The 25,281-nt window shown below is 37.0% G+C and overlaps 1 protein-coding gene across 1 annotated transcript in view; it reads right to left on the bottom strand.

Annotated features, from left to right (window-relative positions):
• Positions 1-13,311, bottom strand: part of PRKACB (protein kinase cAMP-activated catalytic subunit beta) — a 143,544-nt gene extending 130,233 nt beyond the window's left edge. The window contains exon 1 of the mRNA XM_060024317.1: positions 12,981-13,311. Within this exon, the coding sequence (XP_059880300.1) occupies positions 12,981-13,026 (46 nt within the window). The 5' untranslated portion in view covers positions 13,027-13,311. The remainder of the gene's footprint in view (positions 1-12,980) is intronic.
• Between the last annotated feature and the right edge of the window lie 11,970 nt (positions 13,312-25,281).

Here is a 25,281-nt window from a genome sequence, read left to right as displayed (position 1 = left end):
AAAGGCTTTTCAGGTAATTGATTTTTTAAAAGGGGGAGGGGAATAATTCAATTCCTTTCTCAATTAGATAAATTTAAATCAGCTGTTAATAAAAGCTATAGTTCCACAGAGAATAAGAACACATTCCCATTTAACTATGCAAGTATGAATATTTTTAAATTCAAGAAGAGATACATATTTAAACTGAAGTATATTTTAATCTACAGAATATATAAACCAACATGATCCCACTTGGTCTTTGGCTATCACTATTAATTGAAAACTCATGCCACTAAAATACATTTAATATTTGCCTTTTTATCTGAAAATTATATTGTTAAATTCTAATTTTTTTTTTTTTTTTTTTTTTTTTTTGTGGTACGCAGGCCTCTCACTGTTGTGGCCTCTCCCGTTGCGGAGCACAGGCTCCGGACGTGCAGGCTCAGCGGCCATGGCTCACAGGCCTAGCCGCTCTGCGGCATGTGGGATCTTCCCAGACCGGGGTACGAACCCGTGTCCCCTGCATCGGCAGGCGGACTCTCAACCACTGCGCCACCAGGGAAGCCCTATATCTCTTATATTTAACACTACAAATAAAACTAGGCTATTGTAGTTCATTTAATATACATGTTTATTTAGTATGTATATACTCCAACCTTTCTAGTTTAGTATCTATATTCACTTAATATATACATTTACACACTACCCTATCTTAGACACCTACTTGAAAGATTATACCCTTGACCCATTTCATTCTATCCTCTCTCTGACAACCATCTATCTATCTTTTTAGCTCACTCACTTTAATATCTCAACTCCAACAATCTTCAGACCTTATCAAGGTCTCCAATTCTTTTCATTCTACTTCATATCCTTATATCCTTTTTCCTCCTTAAAAGCATAAATCCCAAGGCCAAGCATTATGATCACCTCCTTGCACAAACTTTTAGCCACTTGCCCCTCTCTCATTTTAAGACTTTTTTATGTTTTTATGTTGTTACATACTGATTTACTTACCGGCAGACCAAGTTTTCAAACGTGTTGTATTCTAAAAGCTGAACTGCATTAAGTGTAGGTTACATTCTCTGCGTCATGACTGTAAGTAACTATAATACAGCAAGAAGAGGAAAAAAAGAACACTTTCTCTTTTTTTTTTAATCCTGGCTTCACGTTTTATCCAACACAGATTTTAATTACCTGCCTAGCCACCGAAGGCAACTGAAATGGCCACGTGTACAGTAAGTCATAGACTAGTTTACTTTAGGTGAGAGATGAAAAAGGGAAGAAAATGTAGTCAAAAAGCAAAACAGAAAGTTAAAGAAAAAGGGGTGCACATTGTTAAAACAAATGAGAAGACAGGTTGAATATAAAAAAAGAAAAATACACAATTGCATAAGGTTCCTGGGAAAGCAAGAGAGGATGGGATCCAAAGTAATGGTAGACGGGTTTGCCTTGCAGAGAAAGATGTGTGACGTGGTGGGTTTTTAAAATATGTCAAAAATTCTTTGAACTCCTTCCATCAAAGGGTGCAATCTAATACACCTTCTTCAAATATGGACTCATCTCAGTGACTCACTTCTAACGAACAGAATGCAGAAGAAGTGACATTGCTTGACTTCTAAGGCTAGGTCATAAAAGGGGATACAGCTTCCACCTGGCTCTTCTCCCTCTCCCTTGGAACTCAACCACCATATTATAAGAAAGCCCAAGCGACGTGTAAAGGCCACCTGTAGATATTCCAGCTGAAAATCCCAGCTAAGGTTCCAACCACCTACAGCCAGCACAACAAGGAGACATGTGAATGAGCAAGTCTTTAAGCGATTCTAGGCCCCAACCTTTGAGCTGAGCTAGTTGTTGTCAAACAGAGCAGAGATGAGATGTCCTTGTAGAACTCTGACCAAAGTGCCCTTTCCTAAGCAAAATAAATGTTGTCATTGCTTTAAGCCACTAAACGAGAGATGTGATTTAACAATAGATAAATGGAATAGACAACTCCTCTATTATAACAGAATAACAAGATAAAGTTAAAATATAGGACATCTGGATGTTTGATATAAGAAGTTGAAGGGGTTCTTGTCTGATACCTTTTATTTTCTTAGCGAAATACGAGGCAAGACCATTGCTTAGAATGAGAGACATAATGGGGATTTCAGAAGTGTAAAGAAGAGAATGAAATAGAAATTGTAATGAATGGGAAACAGAGTTAATCAGAGAAATGTGGTTCAACTGTCAAGTCATGTTGACAGCCCATTTGAGGTTGAATTTATAGTGCCCCTTCCATGTGGCTTTCTCCAGCGGTGCTTAGCTCCTGGCTGAAAGCACTAAGAAAGTGCAAGTTAAGTTTATCAACTGGACTTCTGTAAGGAAGGATGTGATAAAAAGAGAAAAGTGCAAAGGATTTCAGGGACCACGTAATCTAAACTGGTTAAGAAAAAATGAAGCGAGAGGTTCTAATGAAGAATGATCATAATGGGAATATTTAAAAAGCAAACGATAAGGAGAGGACACTGTAATCAGAGAATGACATGCCTACAATAGTGATTCTTGCGCAGTTAATGAGTATGACAAGGTTGCTGGTGAGACTGGCTATCTGAACTGAAGTGAAGAGAAGGGGATAACGATAATGTGGTCAAGGAATTGAGATGCAATGATAATGGATGAGTCATCAAGCAGAAGTTAAAGCCATCAAGGATGAATACAGGGCTTACAGTACAGAGAAACTTTGTGACCCAAAGTTTTTGATGAATGAAAGTAAGTGAGCCAGAGATTGGTAAATGACAGCAACATAGACGAGGAACATGGTGATACAGCTGAATGGTATAGGTCTTGTCTTGGTCTGTTTGGGCTGCTATAACAAAATACCATAGACTGGGTGGCTTATAAATAAAAGAAATTTATTTCTTACAATTCTGAAAGCTGGAAATTCAAGATCTGGTGCCGGCAGATTTGGTGTCTGGTACCAGCCCACTTCCTCATTGACAGCCGTATTCTCACTGTTAACCTCACAGCTGAAGGGGCAAGGGAGCTCTCTCAGCCTTTTTTATAATCCCATTCATGAGGCTCTGCCCTCATGACATAACCACCTCCCAAAGATCCCACCTTCAAATATCATCAACTTGGGAGTCAGGATTCAACATATGAATCTGGGGGATACACAAACATTCAGGCCTCAAACGAGGAGAGTTTTTTTAAGAGGTTGGGAGCATAACAGTTTTTCCTAATCTAATGTCTTCCTAGCTGAAGCCTGAGACCAATCTCTCCCTACCAATTAAAAGTGATATAATTTTGACATATAAATGTCGAATAAACTACTATGTGCTAAGAAGAGAGGGAAAGAGGTACCCTCTTATCAAATAAATCAACTACTAGACCCAAATAGTCACTATATTACAGAGAAAGTACCTGCTAACTGGGGAGGGGGGAAGGTAAACATTTCTAAAAGAAGCTTGAGGTTTTTTTATCCATTTAATTATCCATAGTTTTAGCTTCCACTATGAGCTGGGAACTGTGTTTGGGGGATATCTACCTAAACAAGGTAGATATTGTCTCTGCCCTTACATATCACAATGTGTAGTAGGAGAAACAGCTGAGAAATCAATGCTAGTATAAGTGCTAGAGTTACAGATGTAAACATCTCCAAAATGGACTCAAAACCAATTTCTATTTCAGTCAGTTACAGTCTATTTCCCAAGATGATCTCAGAAATTCTATACTTATTCCCATATAAACTCCTATGTTGTATTTTCACCCTAGTATCAATCTCAGGCACCTGTGTATCATTGTACATTTTTATCATAAATATCTGAATGTATCTGTCTCCCAGCTTAAGGATAGGAACTAAGTCTTACATTTATCCTCATATTTGCATTTATGGACTAGCACAATGCCTGGTACAAGGTAGGCACGTACTAAGTACTGATTGAGAATAACTTAAGGATTGAATGAATGACAAACAAATGACTATTCTGTCTCTGCATCATTCTATCAGTTGAACTATAGCTTATTTAGTAACCTCAAGACTACAGCCTAAAGAGAGAGTCATATTCTTCCCCAGTTTAACCTTTCATGGCTTCTATACATCTAGGGAGCTGAGCTAGGACAGGATCCTAGCTGAGCTAGGATTGGAGGAGCTAAATTAGCAGAATTGGCTCTTATAAAAGAAGTTAAGTAATATCTGTATAAACAGTTTCTTTCAATTTTGTGGCTCACATACCACAACGGTCTGCTGATGCTGTATGGTCTTCTACTTGAATAAGTGGAAATTGAATACCCATTAAGTAGAACCTTAAAATAATGAGATCTCAAGACAGTATCTTTGTTTCTGAGTCAAAGTCCAGATGGAGAATACAGACTTGCCAAGGACTCATAGGTTTAGATTCAACAGTTGTTTTACTAGAAAACAAAAATTTCAGAAGTCATTGAAAAGTTAACATTAAATGAATAGTAGGCAACAGGGAATACAATCTTAAACCATAGCCATAAAGCCTGGGACTTTATACCTGTAACAGCAAATCAGCTAAAGATATGGCATTTACATTGGATTTTATAAGGCAGCCCTAATGTCAAATGTGCTACTGAATTATCCTTCATTGTGAACTGTCAATTAGTTCATTTCTCTCTTTAAAGGAGTCCCCCTTTTTTTTTTCTGGCCACGCCACTCAGTATGTGGGATCTTAGTTCCCTGACCAGGGATCAAACCCGTGCTCCCTGCAGTGGAAGCGCAGAGTCTTAACCACTGGACCACCGGGGAAGTCCCAAGTAGTCCCAAATTTGATTCAGAAAATTATCCACATAGATACAGAACATTACTGAATCTATTATAACCAAAAAGTAAAAAACCAAATTGTTACTGCAGGAAATACTCTATAATATACTTCCTACAAAATTCTCATGATTATGCATTTACTTGTCTAAAGCTTCCACTAGACTATGAGCTACATGAAGACAACTCTGTATCTCCTACACGCCCCCCCAGAAATTAAAAAAAAATGAATAGATGAATTATAATGGATTGAAATATAAAAATTTAAGCTATACCTCCATCTCTAATTAAGCAAGTTAAGTTATACCTCTATATTTAAGCAACTTTTAAGCTATACCTCCATATCAGGGGAAATAATTTATTTTTTGCATTATGGTAGTAAACCTCAATATTAGCAAGAAAGAGGTCTACTAATACTGATGAGTCTTTTTGAAGCTGTAAGGGGCTGAAAGGGTTACAAAACCTATAAAAAGAATAAAAGCGCATCAACACTTTCCAGCAATTTTTAAGTTGATAAAAATACTAGCTGAATTTGTAAGCACAAATGTTTCTACCTTTAAACATAAATAATCAGTTAAATATATTTATTCTCTAAGCCAAGTTTATGAAGGTTTCACTGTACTTCCTTTTATTTGCTCTACAACTAGCTTTTATAAGTTTTGAGGAATAGCCCATAAGTTCTAGTGTTCTAAATGTAGGTGAATAATGCCAGATTTTCTCTGTCTATACTATTTGGTTTATACACTTCAATCGTGCAGCCCTAATCTTTCTAGAATGAAGAGTTCTGGGGGGTTTTTTTTGTTTGTTTTTTTGTTTTAAGTTTATCCTCATACAATAGACCAATTCACTTACTCCCATTAGCCGCCCTGATCTTAACTTTCTCCAGTTCTGCTATAAACAAAACATCATAACTACACATAATACGTTAAGGATTTTACACTAAGAGTAGACTGTTTTATGTTTTGTTTCTAATACACTCCCTTGATGACCAACATTTAAGTGGTCCCTTTACCTACAGCAGAACATGAAAATATCTTCAAAGATCAATACAGTGATTCCAAAATTTGTTTCTTAGGCCAAAACTCAGAGGCTATCGTTATTTAAGTACAGATCAAAAATTTCCCCTAAATAAATTACCTTGTATTTGCTCACACTGAGGATCATTTGCCATTTCTCTACCCACATAATTCCGTAAGACTCCTCTATAATTTATTCCTGTCTTGCTACTTTTAATATATACCTTCTTTCTTTTAATAAATATATGGGAAAAATTGAATTATAAACCTGGAAAAGGCCACAGCCTCTTTATCAAATTCATCCTTCTCAATTTTATAGTACAGCTTGGAGGTATTAAAACACTTGTCTAAAGCAAACTAATGGAAAGAATTAGAAAAGAGAATTTAGATTTTTCTTATTCTAAGTTCATATTCCTACTATTAAGTCACACTTTAACTTTTTAATATCAATTTTAAAGAACGCTAAGGGAAGAATATTGATATTTACTTAGTACAATATATGTTGGTACTATATTTTACATGTTTTTTCCACTATTCCACATGACTCTACAAAACTCAACAGCATATAGGATGCTTACTTTAATTATAAAAGTAACATTTTATCTGACTTTAAATTATTTTGTTTCTTTAAAAGTTACGCTGTTCTCATCAGTGCTTTGGCTTTTACTTTTTTCAAAACAAAGAAGCTAAACTTTTAGTGGCTACAGTTCTTAATTTATAGAAGTCATGTCAGATGTCATATATAGTTTTATAGCTTCTAAACAGCTGGCCTTAAAAGGGGAGCAAAATGAGGATGAAATTTGGAAAAGATCCTTTGACCATCCAAGGTCATTCTTTCCCTCACAGCTGGGAGAATTATAGACAATCCACACATAAAACAACCAATCAGAAATCATTTTTCAGAAATGCCATAGGCACCCTGAGTTCAATATGCCCCCCCAAATCTGTTCCTCCCCTTATATCCATTTCCTAACTCCATTACTGGCATTACAACCCAGCCACCAAGACACAGAAGCTAAAAACTTGGGAGTTATTCCTAATTCCTCCTTTTCCTCATTCCCAACATGCAATCAGTACAGTACAGTCTGCTTATTTTTAGTTTCCAAATTTCTCACATTTCAGATCATTCCTGTATCCCTACCTCTACCACCTTGATTCAGACCCTCAAAGTCCCTCACTTGAGAGAGGGAGCCTTCTAATTGATCTTCCTGCCTCCAAACACTTCACTTGTTCCATGGTGACATCTTCACATTACCACCAAAGTAATCTCTCTAAAACCCAAATTTTATCATATCTTTCTCTTATTTCACAGTAGCTCCCTAATGTCCATAGGATAAAATTCAAACTCTTTTCATGGTCTCTGTCCATTTCTTCAGTCTCATCTTTCATTGTACAATCTCCCCTCTCCCCTACCACGAACCCCATCCTCTATCATTTAGTCATAATGGACAACTTACTTTCGTCCCTGAATATGTCATGCTGTTTCACCCCTCTGTATCTTTGCTCACTCTGTGTGCTCTCTCTACTCAGAACATACTTCCTCCTGTGATCCTGCTGTTGAACATTTACGATTTTCAATGTTCAACTCCGGGCTCACCTCGTCTTTGCAGTCCTTTTTGAACTTCACTTCCCCCCACCTCTGTGGAAATGACCATACTTTCTATTGGTTCCCCCAGTGAACTTTTACAAAAGCATTTGTAACAGTTTTTTTTTGTTTTGTTTTGTTTTTTGTTTTTCATTAAGTTGTTGACATGTCTGTCTCCCCCTTCTGAAACACAGGTACTTTGGAGCAGATACTGTATCCGATTCAGCCTTTATTCCCATAGACTTGCATAAAGTCTGTCACATATTAGGAACTCAATATGTAGAATGAATGAACAAATGAACAAAGAAAAGAACAATACAGGGACTCTTGAGGAATATTTTTTAAATTAAGATAAAATACTCCAAATAATATGGTACTGACCTAGGTATATTTACCTCCTATAAGTTCCACATTTTCCTATTTAACATAGTTTTTTTCCATTAAAAACTTAAGATTTATTCCCTTGAGGAAATGTGGACACATATGTGTACTAACATTTATTATCACATAGATATATAGACAATTTTGTAAATTATACTAATTATTTTATTAATTTAATGGAATATCAAAATGACTTATGGTCAACTCCTTACTATCTGAAAGAATCTTAATAGCTATGTTGGCTTACCTAGTATCTTTTCATCTGCTGCTTCTGCCACTCAGCCATGGCTTACTTCTCTAAACTGGCTTTCATGCCTCTAATTATCCTGCTGCTGGCAATGAAAAGCAACAATCTGTCTATATCCTAAGTAGAGGACACTGGCCAGGAGAATGGGAAAAATGGTTCCTGAGCAGGAGGGTAATTTTACACAGTAGATGATCTGCACAAAATGAATCAGAGAATCATGGAACTGTATGAGATAATATGTATTTATCATCCAAATAGTGTGGCTGTTTATTTTCACTTTTTTTTCTTTATTTTTTAACCTAAGGAAGACTACTCCAAAATTCTTCTGGCAATCTATTAAAATGGAATAAATATCTGTTGCTGATTTTCTTTTAAAAAAATATGATAATTGAAAAGTTTAAAGACATAAGATATGAGATCACTGAACTTGTTCCTAATCAACATTTAAATCTATAAAATTTTCAATAAAAATGTATTCACTGGGATTCAGTATTAAAAACTAATAAATTCTAATTGTAGTAGAGTCCAATAAGGAAATTAACTTTGTACCTAACTTTACAGATTATACACAAATTACTAAACTATAATAATCTGTTCACTAGGTGTATAAATGCTTATTCAGAGGAAATACTGAAGAAATAAGTTAATTTCTAGTATGAAAAAAGACAAATACAGCATTTTGTTCATCTGTACAAACTTGTGAGGATCCACAAATTACCAAGATGACGGAAAGATGGGTTGGCGTTTTTATTACATGTAAAGAAAGACAGCTGTGCTCTAAACGTGTGGTGTCCAATATACCAAACACTAACTGCCACATGTAGGTTAAAAATTCAGTTTATCAGTTGCCCAGGTTACATTTCAAGTGCTCAATAGCTGCATGTAGCTAGTGGCTACCACATGAGACAATATAAACATTTCCATCACAGCAGCAAGTTTGATTGGATAGTGCTATTGTAAACCATGGTAAAATGCAAATTTCCAAGTACTTTTAAAATGGCAATATAAGTTCAAAAGTAATTTTTCAATTGGCTATTTCATAGAAAGGGAAAGTATACATTTACAAATGAGAAAAAAAGGATTAAACACAAATATTAATGAATGCTTTAAGTATATAAAATTAATTTTCTATGGCTTAATTTGAAATTATACCACATTGAATCTGAAAAGACTTTCAAGGTAATTTAATCCTTCATCCTCAATTTACAGAAATTGAATCTAGAAGACAGTACAAGGAAAAATTAACTCTTTCATTTAAGATATCTACTATATCCAAATAAAGATACTATTGGAAACCACCAAAATTTTCTATAATAATAAACAGATTAAAATGAAGTATAAGCTATTCTGTGTATCTTAGAATCAGATTTTCCATTGGATACAGAGGCTGTTTGCACAGTGGTTAGGATTTCAGGTTCTGGGGTTAACCTGCCTAAGTTCAAACGTTACTCCCTGACTTACTAGCTGTGCAACCTTAGACAAGTCATTTAAGCTCTCTAAGCCTCCTTTTTCTCATCTATAAAATGGAGAAATAACTAAACTATATCATACAGTTGAAAAGATTAAGTGAAATTATGAATGCAAAGTACTAGAGAACCTGGCACACAGTAAGCCTTTAAAAAAATGCTAGTTTTTATGAAACTTGCATTTTGGTTGAAACTAGTCTACTGGTGACTTTCTTTAACTTCCATTCATCTTCAAAAGTTCTTAAGACAGAGAGACTCTGGAAAACATTCAAAACTCATTATATGAACACTGGCTAACAGGTGGCTCTACCACTTGCAGTCATGGGAGAATCTGCATTCAAATCTCTACCAACACTTTACCCATAGGTCTCAACACCTTGGCGCTAAGAGTGTAACATAAAGCCCCAAGCAACATGTGGTGGGGGGTAGAGGACATCTAATGTTTGTTTGTTTTTTAATGAAATAAACAAACAAAAAACCCCTCCTAGGCTAAAATAGGTGGCATCTGTTTTTATGTTGGGGGCTGTGAGTAAAGTAAAAAGTGGGAGACAGGATAAGTAAAACAATTTTGAATGACAAGTTTAAAATTTCTCAGAGAATTGTACGCTCACTTATTTTTCTAAAATTTATACTTCTGCATATTAGCTGAAGTTTAAATAACTACAGTCAGATTTTGAGACACATATTTTTTACTAGAGTAATTTTTAAAAATACACAGAACAGGTATGTAAAAGTAACAGTTGCTCTTTCATTAAGTTTTAAGACATATCAATACAATTTCCTAGTTCACTACAGTAGAATAATAGGTACCCAACTTAATGTGATCTCCAGAAACTGTGGAGATGAAAATGAAATCTCCCCAGCTTTCAAGTCTTACCCCAGAAAATGTTTTATTCTAAATGTAGGGGGATAGATTTCAATAGAGTACAACATAAGCACCAGATGGTCAAAGCTAACTAAGACCGTTCTCAAATATTTTTATGCCCAGCTTCATTCTTCTGGAATATTTTTAGAACTAAGCTCCAGAGTCACCTGTATGAGGCAAGGGCCAAACCTCAAATCCTAACTGGCCTGATATTTTTATATCATCATTTCAAATCAAACATTTTCCTATTGGTAGTTTTCAGAGTTTTAAGTTCATTTTCCATAATGTTAGCACTTGTCATATTTTGCTTTTCACTTAACTTTTATATGTACATTTTCTCTCTCACACTAGATAGTAAAATTTCTTGAGCTTTACTTACAGAGTCTCCATATGAAACTAATACACTTTGTAGATATTTTGAAAATATTCGTATTAATTGATTATTTAGTGATACAGTATTGAGTCAGGGCATCAGATTCTATTCCTTACTCTGATATCACCAATAGCATGATCTCAGCTCCAGCTTATTCAGAGGTCAGGCACTTTGGCTTTGAAATGGAATGATTACACAGGCTGATCTCTAGAATCACTTATATTTCTAAAAGTTTATGCTTTTATGTATCAGCTGAAGTTTAAATAACTACATTCAAATTTTGAAAGGTATATATTTTCAAAAGTAATTTTTAAAAACTATACAGAACAGTTACGTATATGATGGTAAAAGTTGTTCTTTCATTAAGTTTTAAGATACATTGATAAAATTTCTTTGTTCGCCACAGTAGAACAGCAGCAACATGCACCTGATACCATTGCTCCAAATGAAATTACAAACTGATCAACATGTGACACTTGCAATGACTGTCCCAGTGAGACATAGCTTGCTATTTTCTTTTATCACTTCACAACATTTATTCAAACTACTATAATGACCTTCAGTTTCCATAAATAAACTTATATAAAAAGCTGGCTAACATACTTAAGAACTAGGCTATCACTAACAGTTAAAGCTTAGGAAAGAATTTATTCATAGGAATAATTTCAAGATATTTTGATAAACATCTAAAGTTTCCTTTCTGTTTCCTGTAAATATTCCAAGATTATCCCATAGCTACGAGCTTCAAATTAATACTCTCTAGGAGAGAATTAGTTTGGTAACTTAATAATGGAAATATATAAATCACAAAAGAGTCTACTATCACTGTTAAAAATATAAACACTGTACAGGCCAGCACTTGTTAATAAAAATTACTGATATGATTCCATTACCAAGCACACTCTTTGTAATACAATTAGCACATGTTTTATCTTTAGCTTTAAATTAAAAAGGAAAATGATGAAAGGCACAAGTAATTCTTTACTTTCCGCATTAATACTTTTTGTACAGTTAGTTACTACATTTGTGCAATTAAAGAAAAAAAAACACTAAAATTCTACCTCTATATTGGCTTTTTAAAATCTCCATATCACATATTAAAGACATTAAACTTTTCTGGAGCTCCTGAAAATTAACACCAAAACTTTATTGGTGAAACACAAACCACATAATCTGATCTTACTATTCACATTAAACAAAATGAATGACTAGATATTTCCCAATCGATTCTGCTTTACTGATACCGAAAAAAGCTATTTCCTTCATGCTAAATTATGAAATTAACCTAAAACGTAGTAAAAACATAGAAGCATTAAAAAATATTTACACAAACTGGAATAAATTCATCAGGCATTCCCTCAAGTGCTGAGATGTCATTTACTCCCGGTCACACAACGAATACTATTTGTTTTCTGTTCATCCTGAATCATCAAATCTGAGTTGAACCTGGCAAAGGCAAAAACCATCCAGACTGACTGACGGATTGATTGATAGATAAATAAATAAATAAAACCATATAGCCATACAGAAATTCATGACTTTTTACTGTTTGGTGTAAAGTGTAGAGTGCCTGCACTTTCAGCTCTCAAAAGAAATCCACCGTATTCTGGAAGCACTTCAATTCAGAGTGACCTTTAAGTTTTATAGACATTGTAGCAAATTCTTGCATGTCTCAAGAAAAGGCAAACCTGCCTTGCTTTTTTTCTATAATGGGAAAAGTTTTTGTTTACTCTTATTATATTTTCCACTCCTAATCTGAAAAGACGGAGGATCTCTAAAACGTAGTTGCCCACTTAGGATTAACCTCACCTGCGGAGGACCAGACCCGCAGCCCCTCACCTGATGATAAGGTTGGGATGGACCCAAGTGATGGAGGGAAAAGAGCCAACTCTGCTCACAACACTACCTGTGGCTCCCAAAGAGGGGGCCCGCGTTTTTGGGGGGGGAGCGAGGGCTGGGATGGTCCAAGAGACTTCTTTATCCGGACCATATTTGGGGAAGCATCTAAGCATGGGAGACCCCCCCACCCCACCCCCGGCGCGCGCTCTAGTGAAAGACGGAATTGCAGGGACCGCTCTCCTCCCTCGCCCTCTCCATCCGGCCCTCGGCGCTCAGCCCTCGCGCCGGAGCTGGGGGGAGGGGGTGGAAGAGGAAGGGAGCGGGTCCCCAGGGTCCCCTAGAGTGGCTCCCGGCGGCCGCTGCGAGGCCTGGACCGTGTCAGCGGCCTCCGGGCTCCGACCCGGAGGGGCGCTCGGTGCCCCGTTCCGGCCCGCCCGGCGGGACCCCAGACCCAGCCCTTGACTCACCGCTCTCCACCTCGCTGCCTTTCTTGGCGGTCGCCGCGTTCCCCATGACTGAGACGATGAAAGGAAGGGGTCAGGGAGGGGAAGAGGAGCCGGGGCCGTCCCCGCCGCTCCACAGGCTGAGGCAACTCCTGCTTCTGCACCGGTCAGCGCGGTCAGTGCTCTCGGCGCTGGCGGCCGAAGTGCGGGCGGGAAGACTGGGCCGGTTCTGAGGCCAAGGCTTCAGCAAAGTCCTCAGCCCCGGCGGCAGCAGCGATATCAACGGCAGCAACGGTGGCGGCGGCGGCGGCTGTGGCTGGCAGACACTCCCCCTTACCCAGCCCCGCCCCCCCTGCGCGCCCCCCGGCAGCAGCGCGCCGGGGCCCCGACCCTGTCCCTCTTCACCAGCGGGCGCGCGCGCCGGAAGTGACGTGTCGGCCGGGTACAAGGGCGGCGGGCTGAGGGGGGCCGAGCCGGGGGCAGCGGACTCGGGTAACCTCGGCTCCACCTCAGCGGCCCACCGAGCCGGGACGTGGTGGCACGGACTTGGTCTCGGATGCCCATCCTCAAGATCTGGGAGGCGGCGTGGGGACCGTTAGCTTTGAGTAACCTGTCGTCTCTCAGCCTGGCCTCCCCCACGCCCTGGAGGTCGCAGGCGAGGGGAGTCCCCTGCTTCGCGCCACTGGGTTTTGCGGACTGGTCAGTATCAGCCGAGGGAACAAGTTCGTCCCTAATCCTGATCGTGGTTCCGAGCCTGTCTTTGCCTCACAGATCCAGGTGTTCACCGAGCCCACCACGTTGTCATCCTGGTTCTTAGGCACCAGTCACAAAACCTTTGATGTTCCCAGTGCAGTTTTCATTCTCTGGTTTTGCGGGATCGCCCTCAGGTTTTGTCAAATACCCCAGAGAGAAAGGAAAGTATTACTATTTCTACAGAATGTCTGTTGATGTGAATCATTGTATTTAGCAGCTCTCTGTGTAGATGTCAAAATAAATGCATTCCCAATTGGTAACTGCGTTTTTCTTAACATACATCTTGAATTTGTGAATAGTTTTACTTACCAGGTTAATTTTTTGCGGCACTCTAGTATTTTTTGTTGCATGTTTCTTTGAATTTTGCGTCGTGAGCATTTATTCTAAATTTAGTGGAGAAAAACTGTAACTTCCCGAGGGGCAGAGACTACTAAATTTATTTTGTGTCCCCAAGACACCAGGCACAGTAGGTATTTAATGGATAGTTGATGACTTGAAAGTAAGCAGAGGAAATCTCTCAGAATTTTTTTTGAAGTAGCTTTCATTACTGACAAAAACAGAGTGGTAACTGTAGAAGTTTCTCAGTAAGTTCTTCCTGCTGTTTCTTATCACTATTTCTGTTAAATTAATTTAACAAAGGTTTATATCATGTATACTGTATTCCAAGTACTACCATGCAGGTAGCAACTCATTTGATCCTCAAGAACCCTATGAGATATGGAGTTTTACTCTCATTATTTCACTTATGAACAAACTGAGGCACAAAGAAGTTAAGCAATTTACCCTAGATTAAACAGCTATTACCTCTTTGAAGCAGGATTTGAACCTAGGTAGTTGGGCTCTAAAGTCTGACTTTTTGTCCATAATGTTATGTAGATGTTATGGTAAATTGCTTTCTCTCCATTTAAAATTACCTTGACTTGAAAAGATGGATGCATAATGAGTTTATTTCTTGGGGAAATTCATTATTGTTTTCTGGGTTTCCATTAAATCCAAGTAATATAAAAATTGTAGAGAAGGAAGGATTTGAACTAGCTGTGAGGTATTGTGTCAGCATGCAACAATGTTCCAACAATGTCACATCCTTCCAATCACATTTAGTTTTGTGTTGTGGATGTGATATTTTGCCCTACATACATAGGAAGTTCAATAAATAGCATTAAGCCATATATGAAATAAAAAAAATCTTTTTGATATACTTTATTCTGGATGGAATCTTTCTAGAATCCTGGGAGACTCATACTGCCCTCATTGGGGTAAGTTTTGAAATGTATTCCTTTTTAGAGACCAGCTTTAATAATAAAAGAGTGGTTATATGCATAATTTGTCCCTATCCTTAATATAATTTTGAATTCTAGGTCTCTAACAAGAGGGTAGCCATCTGTTTTGTAAATGATTAATTTGCAGAAGAGACAGTTGACAGGGATTACAGAATTAAGATGCATTATAACTACATCCTAGAAAGTTAGTAAAAAATTCAGCTTTACAAATTTCTCTCTCAATTTAACTTTATCATTCATTGTTTAAGAAATTAAATTAATTGTTAAGAAAGGAAAATATCATCAACAATTGGAAATATCTTGGTTTTTATTCTGTATACTATTATTTCTGTTTTGTTTTTTTTTTTTTTTGCGGTACACTAGCCTCTCACTGCTGCGGCCTATTCCATTGCAGAGCACAGGCTCCAGACGCGCAGGCCCAGCGGCCATGGCCCACGGGCCCAGCCGCTCCGCAGCACGCGGGATCCTCCCGGACCGGGGCACAAACCCACGTCCCCTGCATCAGCAGCCGGACTCTCAACCACTGCGCCACCAGGAAAGTCCCTATTTCTGTTTTTTTTATATTAATTTACACTGCTGCTCTGATTCTAGGAAGACTATACTTCAAGAGTATAGTTTCATGAATCGTTTTCAATTAGTAAACATTCACAATCATCTAGCTGTAATTATATACAAGTTGCTTTTTCATTATTAGAGAAGAGTTCTCTTTAGGAATCCATTGTTTATATAGCATCTAAAAGACTATATTTCAAGAATTGTTTATTTACACCTAGAAAGGGCAGAAATTTCATTAACTGTACAGTTATTCTTGAATAACTGGAGCTAGAATGGGGCAACTGCTATCCTTTGCCACTAATGCCTTTTCTATAACCTGGACAAGCACAAAGGTAGAACTAAATCTTGTTTCCCTAGGAAAGCAGATGCAGAAAAAAGGAAGTGATAACGGAGAAAAGACTTTGAGTTCCCCTCTGTATAATATTGTATCTAAGAACATACAACACTATGTAGCAGGAAAAATTGGACCAGTGGTAGTTGCTTTGGAAAGAATTATCCTTACATTTTCTAGTACTTTATAAAAACACTTTCACATGCCGTTGTTTATCTGATCCCACAACAAACCTGCATGAGCAAGACAGATTATATTAGCCACACTTTACAAATGAGAAAAAAGTTCAAAGAAGTGAAGTAACTAGGCCAAGTTCACTCAAATTGTAAGTGACAGAGCACTAGGTTATATACCATTAATGTGTGAAACAAGTGTAATCTCAGTCTCATTAGGATTAGGTTTTATTATCCACATTTTGCAGATGAGAAAACTGAGCCTTAGGAACAAAGGGTCTCAGCCCTGTATTCTTCCTAGAGTCACCTTTTCAGAAAGGAGTGAGAAAGGGGGGAAAAATTAGTAAATTGTTATTCCTATTTATTTTGTAGTTTTTACTTATACTAGATTTCCAAGTCCTTTTAAAAAGTAAACACCCTCAAAAACAATGTATGTCAAAAACACTTGTTTTTCCTTTACAATCACCAGGACAGGTAAACTGAAATTGATAATCGTTGGAAAATATGACCAGGTCATTTTGTTTTTATATTGTATTTTACATCAAGTAAGTGCAAATGAGAATTTATTTAACCATCATAAAATTATGATTATTTTGAATAACTAGTAATCCACACAGTCTAATATTTCATTATTATACAGTATTATATGTCCTGAACCTAATGATACCACATTAAGTATCAAAGGGCAGAATAGTACTTCCAAAGTGAGGAAGTTATTTTATAGTTAATAAATTACAAATATGATAATTGTTCATATCATTCTAGTACAGTGCAAAGTTTTCCAGTTGAGCATAATCCTAATCCCTTGGTTCATAAATTTATTATCTGAAGTTTGATATTCACCTTTTTGGGTATTCCCTTACAGATGAGGTGACTAAAATAGTTGACTGTGGTTAAGTAACCTGCTCAGAGTCAACAAAAATGAACTTGTACCAGAGTGGAGTTGTAGCTTATCTCTTGGATAGGGACTAGAATACAAACTGAAAACATTAAGGAAAACCTGGAGGGGAGAACAAAACCAACAACTTTTTTTCCTTTCTTAATATGTAATACACTCAGAAAAGTATATGTTTGGGATATTCGGATTTTACCAGTGTGTTTTGTCAAAACTATGACTAAATTTCTGCTCTTTCAGTTTGGCACTATGCATTTTTAGAGAGTAACTTGATCAAAAAATAACACTCAAATTTACAAAACTTTTTCTTCTTTATGAAATCACCAAACAAATGGGGCATGAACTTTCATGAAATCTCAGCTTTTCCAACTGAAGCCCATCTGTGACCAAGGTGAATCTGGCCCACTAAATTAAAAATATATTCATATTATTGATAGCGACAAACCAGAGTGGTATGTAGAAAAGTAGAAAGAGTTTGAGCTTTGTAGTCAGAAAAATCTGAGTACGTCTTTTGGTACGGCCGCTATCTAAGACCTTCATATAAATTACTTTATTCCCCTTTGCCTTAGTTTCCTAAAGTGTGAAGTTATATGGATTAAATTAAAGCACCTATGAAAAGCACCTAGGATAACTTGTATAATAGGCACAATGACCCAATAACATTCTATGTTTTCTTGCATTTATGTTTCAATAACAATCATTCAACAAATATGATTCCAACAAATTTAATGAGTCCTTACTATATGCAAAGCATGATGGGCTTACAAAGGTGAATAACACCTGTGCCCTGCCCTCAAGAAGTTTTTGTTTAAGGCAAAAAAGACACATTAAGCAATTGCTTAAGCAAGTAAGCAATTATGTAAAGCAAGACTCATTAACTTTGTACTATAATGTAAATAAATCACTGAGGAAACATAAGAAAAGTGTTGTTAAATGATCAACCACATAGAGAATTTAGCATTGGATTTTGTTCTTAAGTGGGGAAAATCATTGAAAACTAAGAACAGGCAACTCGGAGCAGGGGCTTGTATGACTGTCCTTAGATCAAAATCAGATGCTATGGAAGGAGTTGTAAGAGTTGCAACCTTCCCACTGGAATATAAGCTACTTTGGCATCACTATATCTACTGTATCCAGAGTGATGTCTGAAAAAAACGTAGGTGCTTATTCATAAGTGAATGAATTGTAGTTTCAGACTAAGATCATGCTCATTTGGAGAAACCTTGCATGCCTTTTAAGAAATGTGGACTTCGTTCACTACGCAATAAACACTGAAGATATTTAAAGAAAGGAGTGATATAATCCACATTTTATTAGTAAGCTAACTTTGATAGCAGTGTGTTGGATATATTGGATGATCAATAGACTGTCAGCAAACAGACTTGTAAGGTAGCTGCTGTAATAGAAGAATGACATGAAATCATTGAGTGGTGTAGCAGCAGTGGAAGAGAAAAGAAAGGATGCATGTGAGACATTTGAATGTAAGAGTAACAGGATTAAAAAACTATTGGGTTGGCCAAAAGCTTCGTTCGTTTTTTTCCTCTAGTTGCACTTAGTTGTCTTTAACTTCATTCAAAATAATTTTGTTAGATTGTATGTGACAGCTGTCATATCAGCATGCATTTAAAAAAAAGACATCAAAACTGGTGAATTTTTGTGTAACCATTTTAATATTGAAGATGGAAGAAAAAAAGCAACATTTTCAGCATATTCTGCTTTATTATTTCAAAAAATGTAAAAATGCAACTGAGATTTAAAAAAAGACTTGTGCAGTGTATGGAGAAGGTGCTGTGACTAATCGAACATGTCAAAAGTGGTTTGCGAGGTTTCGTGCTGGAGATCTCTCTCCGGACGATGCTCAACTGGGTAGACCAGTTGAAGTTGATAGTGATCGAATTAAGATATTAACTGAGAACAATCTACGTTATGCCGCGTGGGAGATAGCCGGCATACTCAAAATATCCAAATCAAGCGCTGAAAATCATTTGCACCAGCTTGGTTATGTGAATCACTTTGATGTTTGGGTTCCACGTAAGAAGCAAAAAAACCCTTCTTGACCATATTTCCACATGCGATTCTCTACCTAAATGTAATGAAAATGTTCCGTTTCAAAAACAAATTGTGATGGGCCATGAAAAGTGGATACTGTACAATAATGTGGAATGGAAGAGATTGTGGGGCAAGCGAAATGAACCACCACCAACCACACCAAAGGCTGGTCTTCATCCAAAGAAGGTGATATTATGTATATGGTGGGATTGGAAGGGAGTCCTCTATGATGAGCTCCTTTCGGAAAACGAAACGATTAATTCTAACAAGTATTGCTTCCAATTAGACCAACTGAAAGCCGCACTCGATGAAAAGCACCCGGAATTAGTCAACAGAAAGCGCATAATCTTCCATCAGTATACCGCAAGACCACATGTTTCTTTGTTGACCAGGCAAAAACTATTACAGTTTGGCTGGGAGGTTCTGATTCATCTGCCATATTCACCAGACTTTGCACCTTCGGATTTCCATTTATTTAGATCTTTATAAAATTCTCTTAATGCAAAAAAATTTCAGTTACCTGGAAGACTGTAAAAGGCACCTGGAAGAGTTCTTTTCTCAAAAAGATAAAAAGTTGGGAAGATGAAATTATGAAGCTGCCTGAAAAATGGCAAAAGGTAGTGGAACAAAAGTGTGAATAGGTTGTTCCATAAAGTTCTTGGTGAAAAGGAAAAATGTTCCTTTTATTTTTATTTAAAGCCAAGGTAGAGTTATGTCAGCATCATGACAGCATAAGACCACTGTGGTCATTTCTGTCCCCCACCCCCAACACACACACACAACAAAGGAGACAGCATCAGTTCCCTTTGACTTGCACCATGACCACTTGTTTGGGTTATTTAATTTGTCCCAGTTTGGGGGCAGTGGTATGATTTGAGCTTAAAAAATATTAGTACCATTTAAAATCATTTTCTTCTGTAACCATCTCTCTTAATGAGGTTTCCTGATATTCCACCCTCCAGTCCCTTCATGGGAAGAGTGTTGGATTGCAGAATAGAATTGGTAAAAAAATTGAAGTTGTCATTATTTCAGACTTCAGTACTGGTGATAGTGTCTGAGTCAGGATAAGCTGAGTCATGACCCTGGGGGTAGGTGATTCAATCAGGATAGGAAAATCTCCTGAGAGCCTGCTTCCCCTCCCCACCCAGAATGTTGTTAAAAAGTAGGCAGGCGGGGGGTGGGGGTGGGAGGGGTGGGAATTCTCTTCAGATCTCAGGGGGTTAAAAGTGTTCCTAAGTGCAAGAAAGGTGTGATGGGCTTTATGGAGAAAATGTGTATTAGATAAGCTTCATTCAGGCATAAGTTATAGGGCAGTTGGCTGAGAGTTCAACATGCTGTTTCCCCACCACCACCACCACCAACAAATATTCATTTGAATTTGTTGAATAAAAGTGACTTTGTGGGAGCTGGGGATCCAGCACCACAGTCCTGGGCCAGCACACACAGGAGGAATCTCACCCACCCATGCATCAGGTAATATAGGCAGAGGGACCTTGGTTCCAGCTGTGGACACTGATGTGACCCACATACTAGCTCTAGCCCCTCTCAACCAGTCTGGAAGCCCCAGAGGAACATTGACTCAGGCAATCACCCATGGATGAGAGAGACTTTGCTGAAGTCCAGGTTTCCAGAGGAGAAGATCCAACATGCCACTGGAGAAAAAAATACGAGTTTTGAGTTTGGATGCATTGGTGTGGGTAAGAGGAACAGTTTGATTTTACCAAAGTCACTCCTCCCCCAAGGGAGGCACATTTTTAGGGTTAAGAGAACTCTTACTTGGCCCGTGGTTTCTCCCATGGGGGAAAAGGAGAGCATGTGAGTGAGAACCCAGCTTCCCCAGCTGTGTGGATTCTTCCAAAGAGGCTCATTTCTCCCTCAGCCCATCTACAAAACTAAATGAAGAGCTCCATGACTAGGGGACAGGAAGAATCTGGGAAAGTCACACAGAGAATGTTTGTAGGGCATTAAACTGACACTGATCCTATTAACTAAATATAGAAGCCTGCCCACAAAACACTGAGGAAGCACCACTTGTGGATACCCCTGACTGGGCCACGGGCAACCCCAACACATCCTGTGCTTTTCCCACACACCCTCTCCACTCTGCAGCCAGCACACTGTACATGATGCCAAAGGTGGTGAGCAAAAACAAGCTTTAGAGGATGGCTAGTGAGCATGCACAGAAAGCAGGCCCGAATCTTTGGGTCAGGAAGAGACCACAAACTTAAGCTGTAACACCAGCTTTGGAGAAACAAAGAGAGGCTGTCAGGCACTCCACCTGCTGCACTGCAGGATTGAGAGAAGGCATACAGGTTAAGAATTCTGCCACAAGAGGGAGCAGGTGTAACCATAGAAGGTCTGAGAAAGCCTCAAAATTTCTAGCAGGGCTGATGGAAGGTAATTCTCACCCAAAAGCAGTTAGTAAAGACTGGAAGAGGTGACTGCTATTCGTATGCAAAGACAGCAACACACAATTCTAAGGAACATGAAAAATCAAGAAAACATAACCACAAAAGGATCACAGTAGTCTTCCAGTAACTGAACCCAAAGACACGTAGATCTATGATTTACCCAATAAAAAATTCAAAATAGTCTGAGGGAAACTCAATGAGCTACAAGAAAACACAGAAAGACAATTCAACAAAATCACGAAAACAGTACATCAACAAAATAAGAAATTTAACACAGAGATGTAAGTCATAAAAAGAGAACAAAACAGAAATTCTGGAGCTGAAAAATTCAACGAATGAAATAAAAAAATGCAATAGACAGCATCAAGAACAGACTTGATCAAGCAGAAGAAAGAATCATTGAAATTGAAGATAAGACTTTTTAAATTGTTTAGTAAGAGGGAAAATAAAATAATGAAAGTCTGTGTAATCTATAGTATACCATCAAAATGGCCAATTTTCAAATCATTGGACTTCCAGAGGGAGAAGAGAAAAAGGGGGCAGAAAGCTTATTTATTTTTTAGTTGTTAAAAATTGAAGTATAGTTGATTTACAATATTATATTAGTTTCAGATGTAGAGCATATTGGTTTAATATTTCAATAGATTATACTCCATTTAAAGCTATTATAAAATATTGACTATATTCCCTATTCTGTACAGTATATCCTGTTGCTTATTTATTTTATACATAGTAGTTTGTGCTTTTTAACCCCTCATTCCTATTCTGCCCCTACCACTACCCTGTCCCCACTGGTATATTGTTCTCTATATCTGTCAGTGTCTTTCTGTTTTTGTTATATCCACTCATCTGTTTATTTTTTAGATCCCACACATAAGTGATAACATACAGCATTTGTCTTTTTCTGTCTGACAAATTTCAGTAAGCATAATACCCTCTAGGCCCATCTATATTGTTGCAATTGGCAAAATTTCATTCTTTTTTATGGCAGAGTAATATTCCAGTGTGTGTGTGTGTGTGTGTGTGTGTGTGTGTACATATATATATATATATATGTGTGTGTGTGTCACATCTTCTTTATCCATTCATCTCTTGATAGACACTTAGATTGCTTCCATATCTTGGATATTGTAAATAATGCTGTTATGAATATTGGGGTGCCTGTATCTTTTCGAATTTTAATGTTTTTATTTTCTTCAGATATATACCCACGAGTGCAATTGCTGGATATAGCAGTATTTTTAGTTTGTTAAGGAACCTCCACACTCTTTCCAAAACTGGCTGCACCAATTCACTTTCCAACCAACAGTGTGCTAGGGTTCCCTTTTCTCCACATCCTTGCCAACAGTTGTTATTTGTGGTCTTTTTGATGATAGTCATTCTGACAGGTGTGAGGTGATATCTCATTGTGTTTTTGGTTTGCAGATGATTACTGATGTTGAGTATTTTCCATGTGATTGTTGGCCATCTATATAGCTTCTTCAGAAAAATATCTGTTCAGGCCTTGTGCCCATTTTTAATAGGATTGTTTAGTGGGGTTTTTTTTTTGGTATTGTGTTTTATGAGCTGTTTATATATTTTGAATATTAACCCCTTATCAGTCATATTGTTTGCAGATATTTTGTCCCATTCATTAGGTTGTCTTTGTGTTTTATTGATGGTTTCCTTTGCTGTACAAAAGTTTTTAAGTTTAATTAGGTCCCATTTGTTTATTTTTTCTTTTGTTTCCTTTGCCTTAGGAAACAGATCCAAAAAATATTCCTATGATTTATGTCAAAGATTGTTCTGTGTATGTTTTCTTCTAAGAGTTTTCTGGTTTTCTGGTCTTATATTTAGGTCTTGAATCCATTTTTAGTTCACTTTTGTATATGGTGTTGGAAAATGTTCTATTTTCATTCTTTACATATAGCTGTCCAGTTTTCTCAGCACCACTGTTGAAGAGACTGTCTTTTCCCCATTGTATATTCTTGCTTCCTTTACCATAAGTGTATAGATTTATTTCTGGCCTCTCTATTCTGATCCATTGATGTATGTGTCTGTTTTTGTGCCAGTACCTTACACATTCACCCAAATACATACATGCACCTCAGTGTTCATAGAAGCATTATTTACAATTGTCAAGATATGGTGTGTGTATATACATATATACATTCCATTTTATATATATATATATATATATATATATATATATATATAATGGAATATTACTCAGCTGTAAAAAAGAACAAATTTTTGCCATTTGCAACAACATGGATGGACCTGGAAGGTATAAAGCTAAGTCAAATAAGTCAGACAGAAAAAGACAAATACTGTTATCACTTATGTGGGGAATCTAAAATACAAACAGATGAATGAATATATCAAAACAGAAATAGACTGACAGATATAGAGAACAAACTAGTGGATACCAGTACGGAGAGGGTAGGGAGGAGGGACAAGAGAAGGGTGAGGGGTTAACAGGCACAAACTACTATGTATAAAATAAATAAACTACAAGGATATAATATACAGCACAGGGAATATAGCCAATATTATACAATAACTTTAAATGGAACATAATCTATAAAAATATTGAATCACTATGCTGTACACCTGAAACTAATAAAATATTGTGAATCAACTATACTTCAATTATTAAAATTAAAAAAAAAGAAGAAGAAAGCTGGCAACTGAGAAGGAAGAGGTAAAAAATGGTGAAAGGAGTTTTTCAAGCTGAAATGAAAGGTTGCTTATTAGTAACATAAAACATTTGAAAGTATGCAACACACTCATAAAGGTACGTATATAGTCAAATTCAGAATAATCTAATGTTGTAATATGGTGGTGTGTTAACTCTAGTGTAAGGTTAAAGACAAGAGGATTAAAAATAACTATAGCTACACAATTTGTTAATCAATATACAATATAAAATGTGGTTAATTGTGACATCAAAAACAGAAAAGGAGGGGGTAAAAAGGTACAGCTTTTGTATGTGGTTGAAATTAAGTTGTTATCAGTGTAAAATAAGCTGTTATATATATAAGATGTTTTATGTAAGTTTGACAATCATCAATTCACAAAGGCAGCAAGAGAGGAAAAAAAGAAATAAGGAAACTTGAAAACAGCCAAAAAATAATTAATAAGATGGCATTAAGAAGTTCTACCTACCAATAATTACTCTAAATGTAAGTGGATTGAATTCTCCAATCAGAAGGCATAGAGTGGATGGATGGATTAAAAAAACCAAGACCAAACTATACGCTGCCTACAAGAGACTCACTTCAGCTTTAAGGACACACATAGGTCAAAAGTGAAGGGATAGAATAAGGTATTCCGTGGAAGTAAAACCAAAAGAAAGCAGGGGAAGCTATAATTTTATCAGACAAAATAGGCTTTAAGCCAAAAACAGTAACTAGAGACAAAGAAGGTCATTACATAATGATAACAGGGTCAATTTATCAAGAAGATAAAACAATTGTAAACATATATGCACCCAACACAGGAATACTTAAATACATTAAGCAGATACTAACAAATTTGAAGGGAGAAATAGACAACGATACACTAATTATAAGGGACTTTAATACGCCACTTTAAACAATGGATAGCTCATCCAGACAGAAAATCAACAATGAAATGGTGAAATTGAACCGTATGTAAGACCAAATGGTCCTGACAGACAAAATAGAACATTCCATCCAACAGCAGCAGATGCACATTCTTCTCAAGTATACATGGAACATTCTCCAGGACAGATCATATAATTGATCACAAAACAAGTCTTAACAAATTTAAGCAGAGTGAATTTATACCAAGTATCTCTTCCAATCACAATAGTATGAAACAAGAAATCAATGATAGGATTTGCTGATGAATTGGTTGTATGATGTGAGAGGAAG

Source organism: Delphinus delphis, chromosome 1 (assembly GCF_949987515.2).
Source record: "Delphinus delphis chromosome 1, mDelDel1.2, whole genome shotgun sequence".
NCBI classification, from domain to species: Eukaryota; Metazoa; Chordata; class Mammalia; order Artiodactyla; family Delphinidae; genus Delphinus; species Delphinus delphis.
This window is presented reverse-complemented; position numbering and strand designations above follow the sequence as displayed.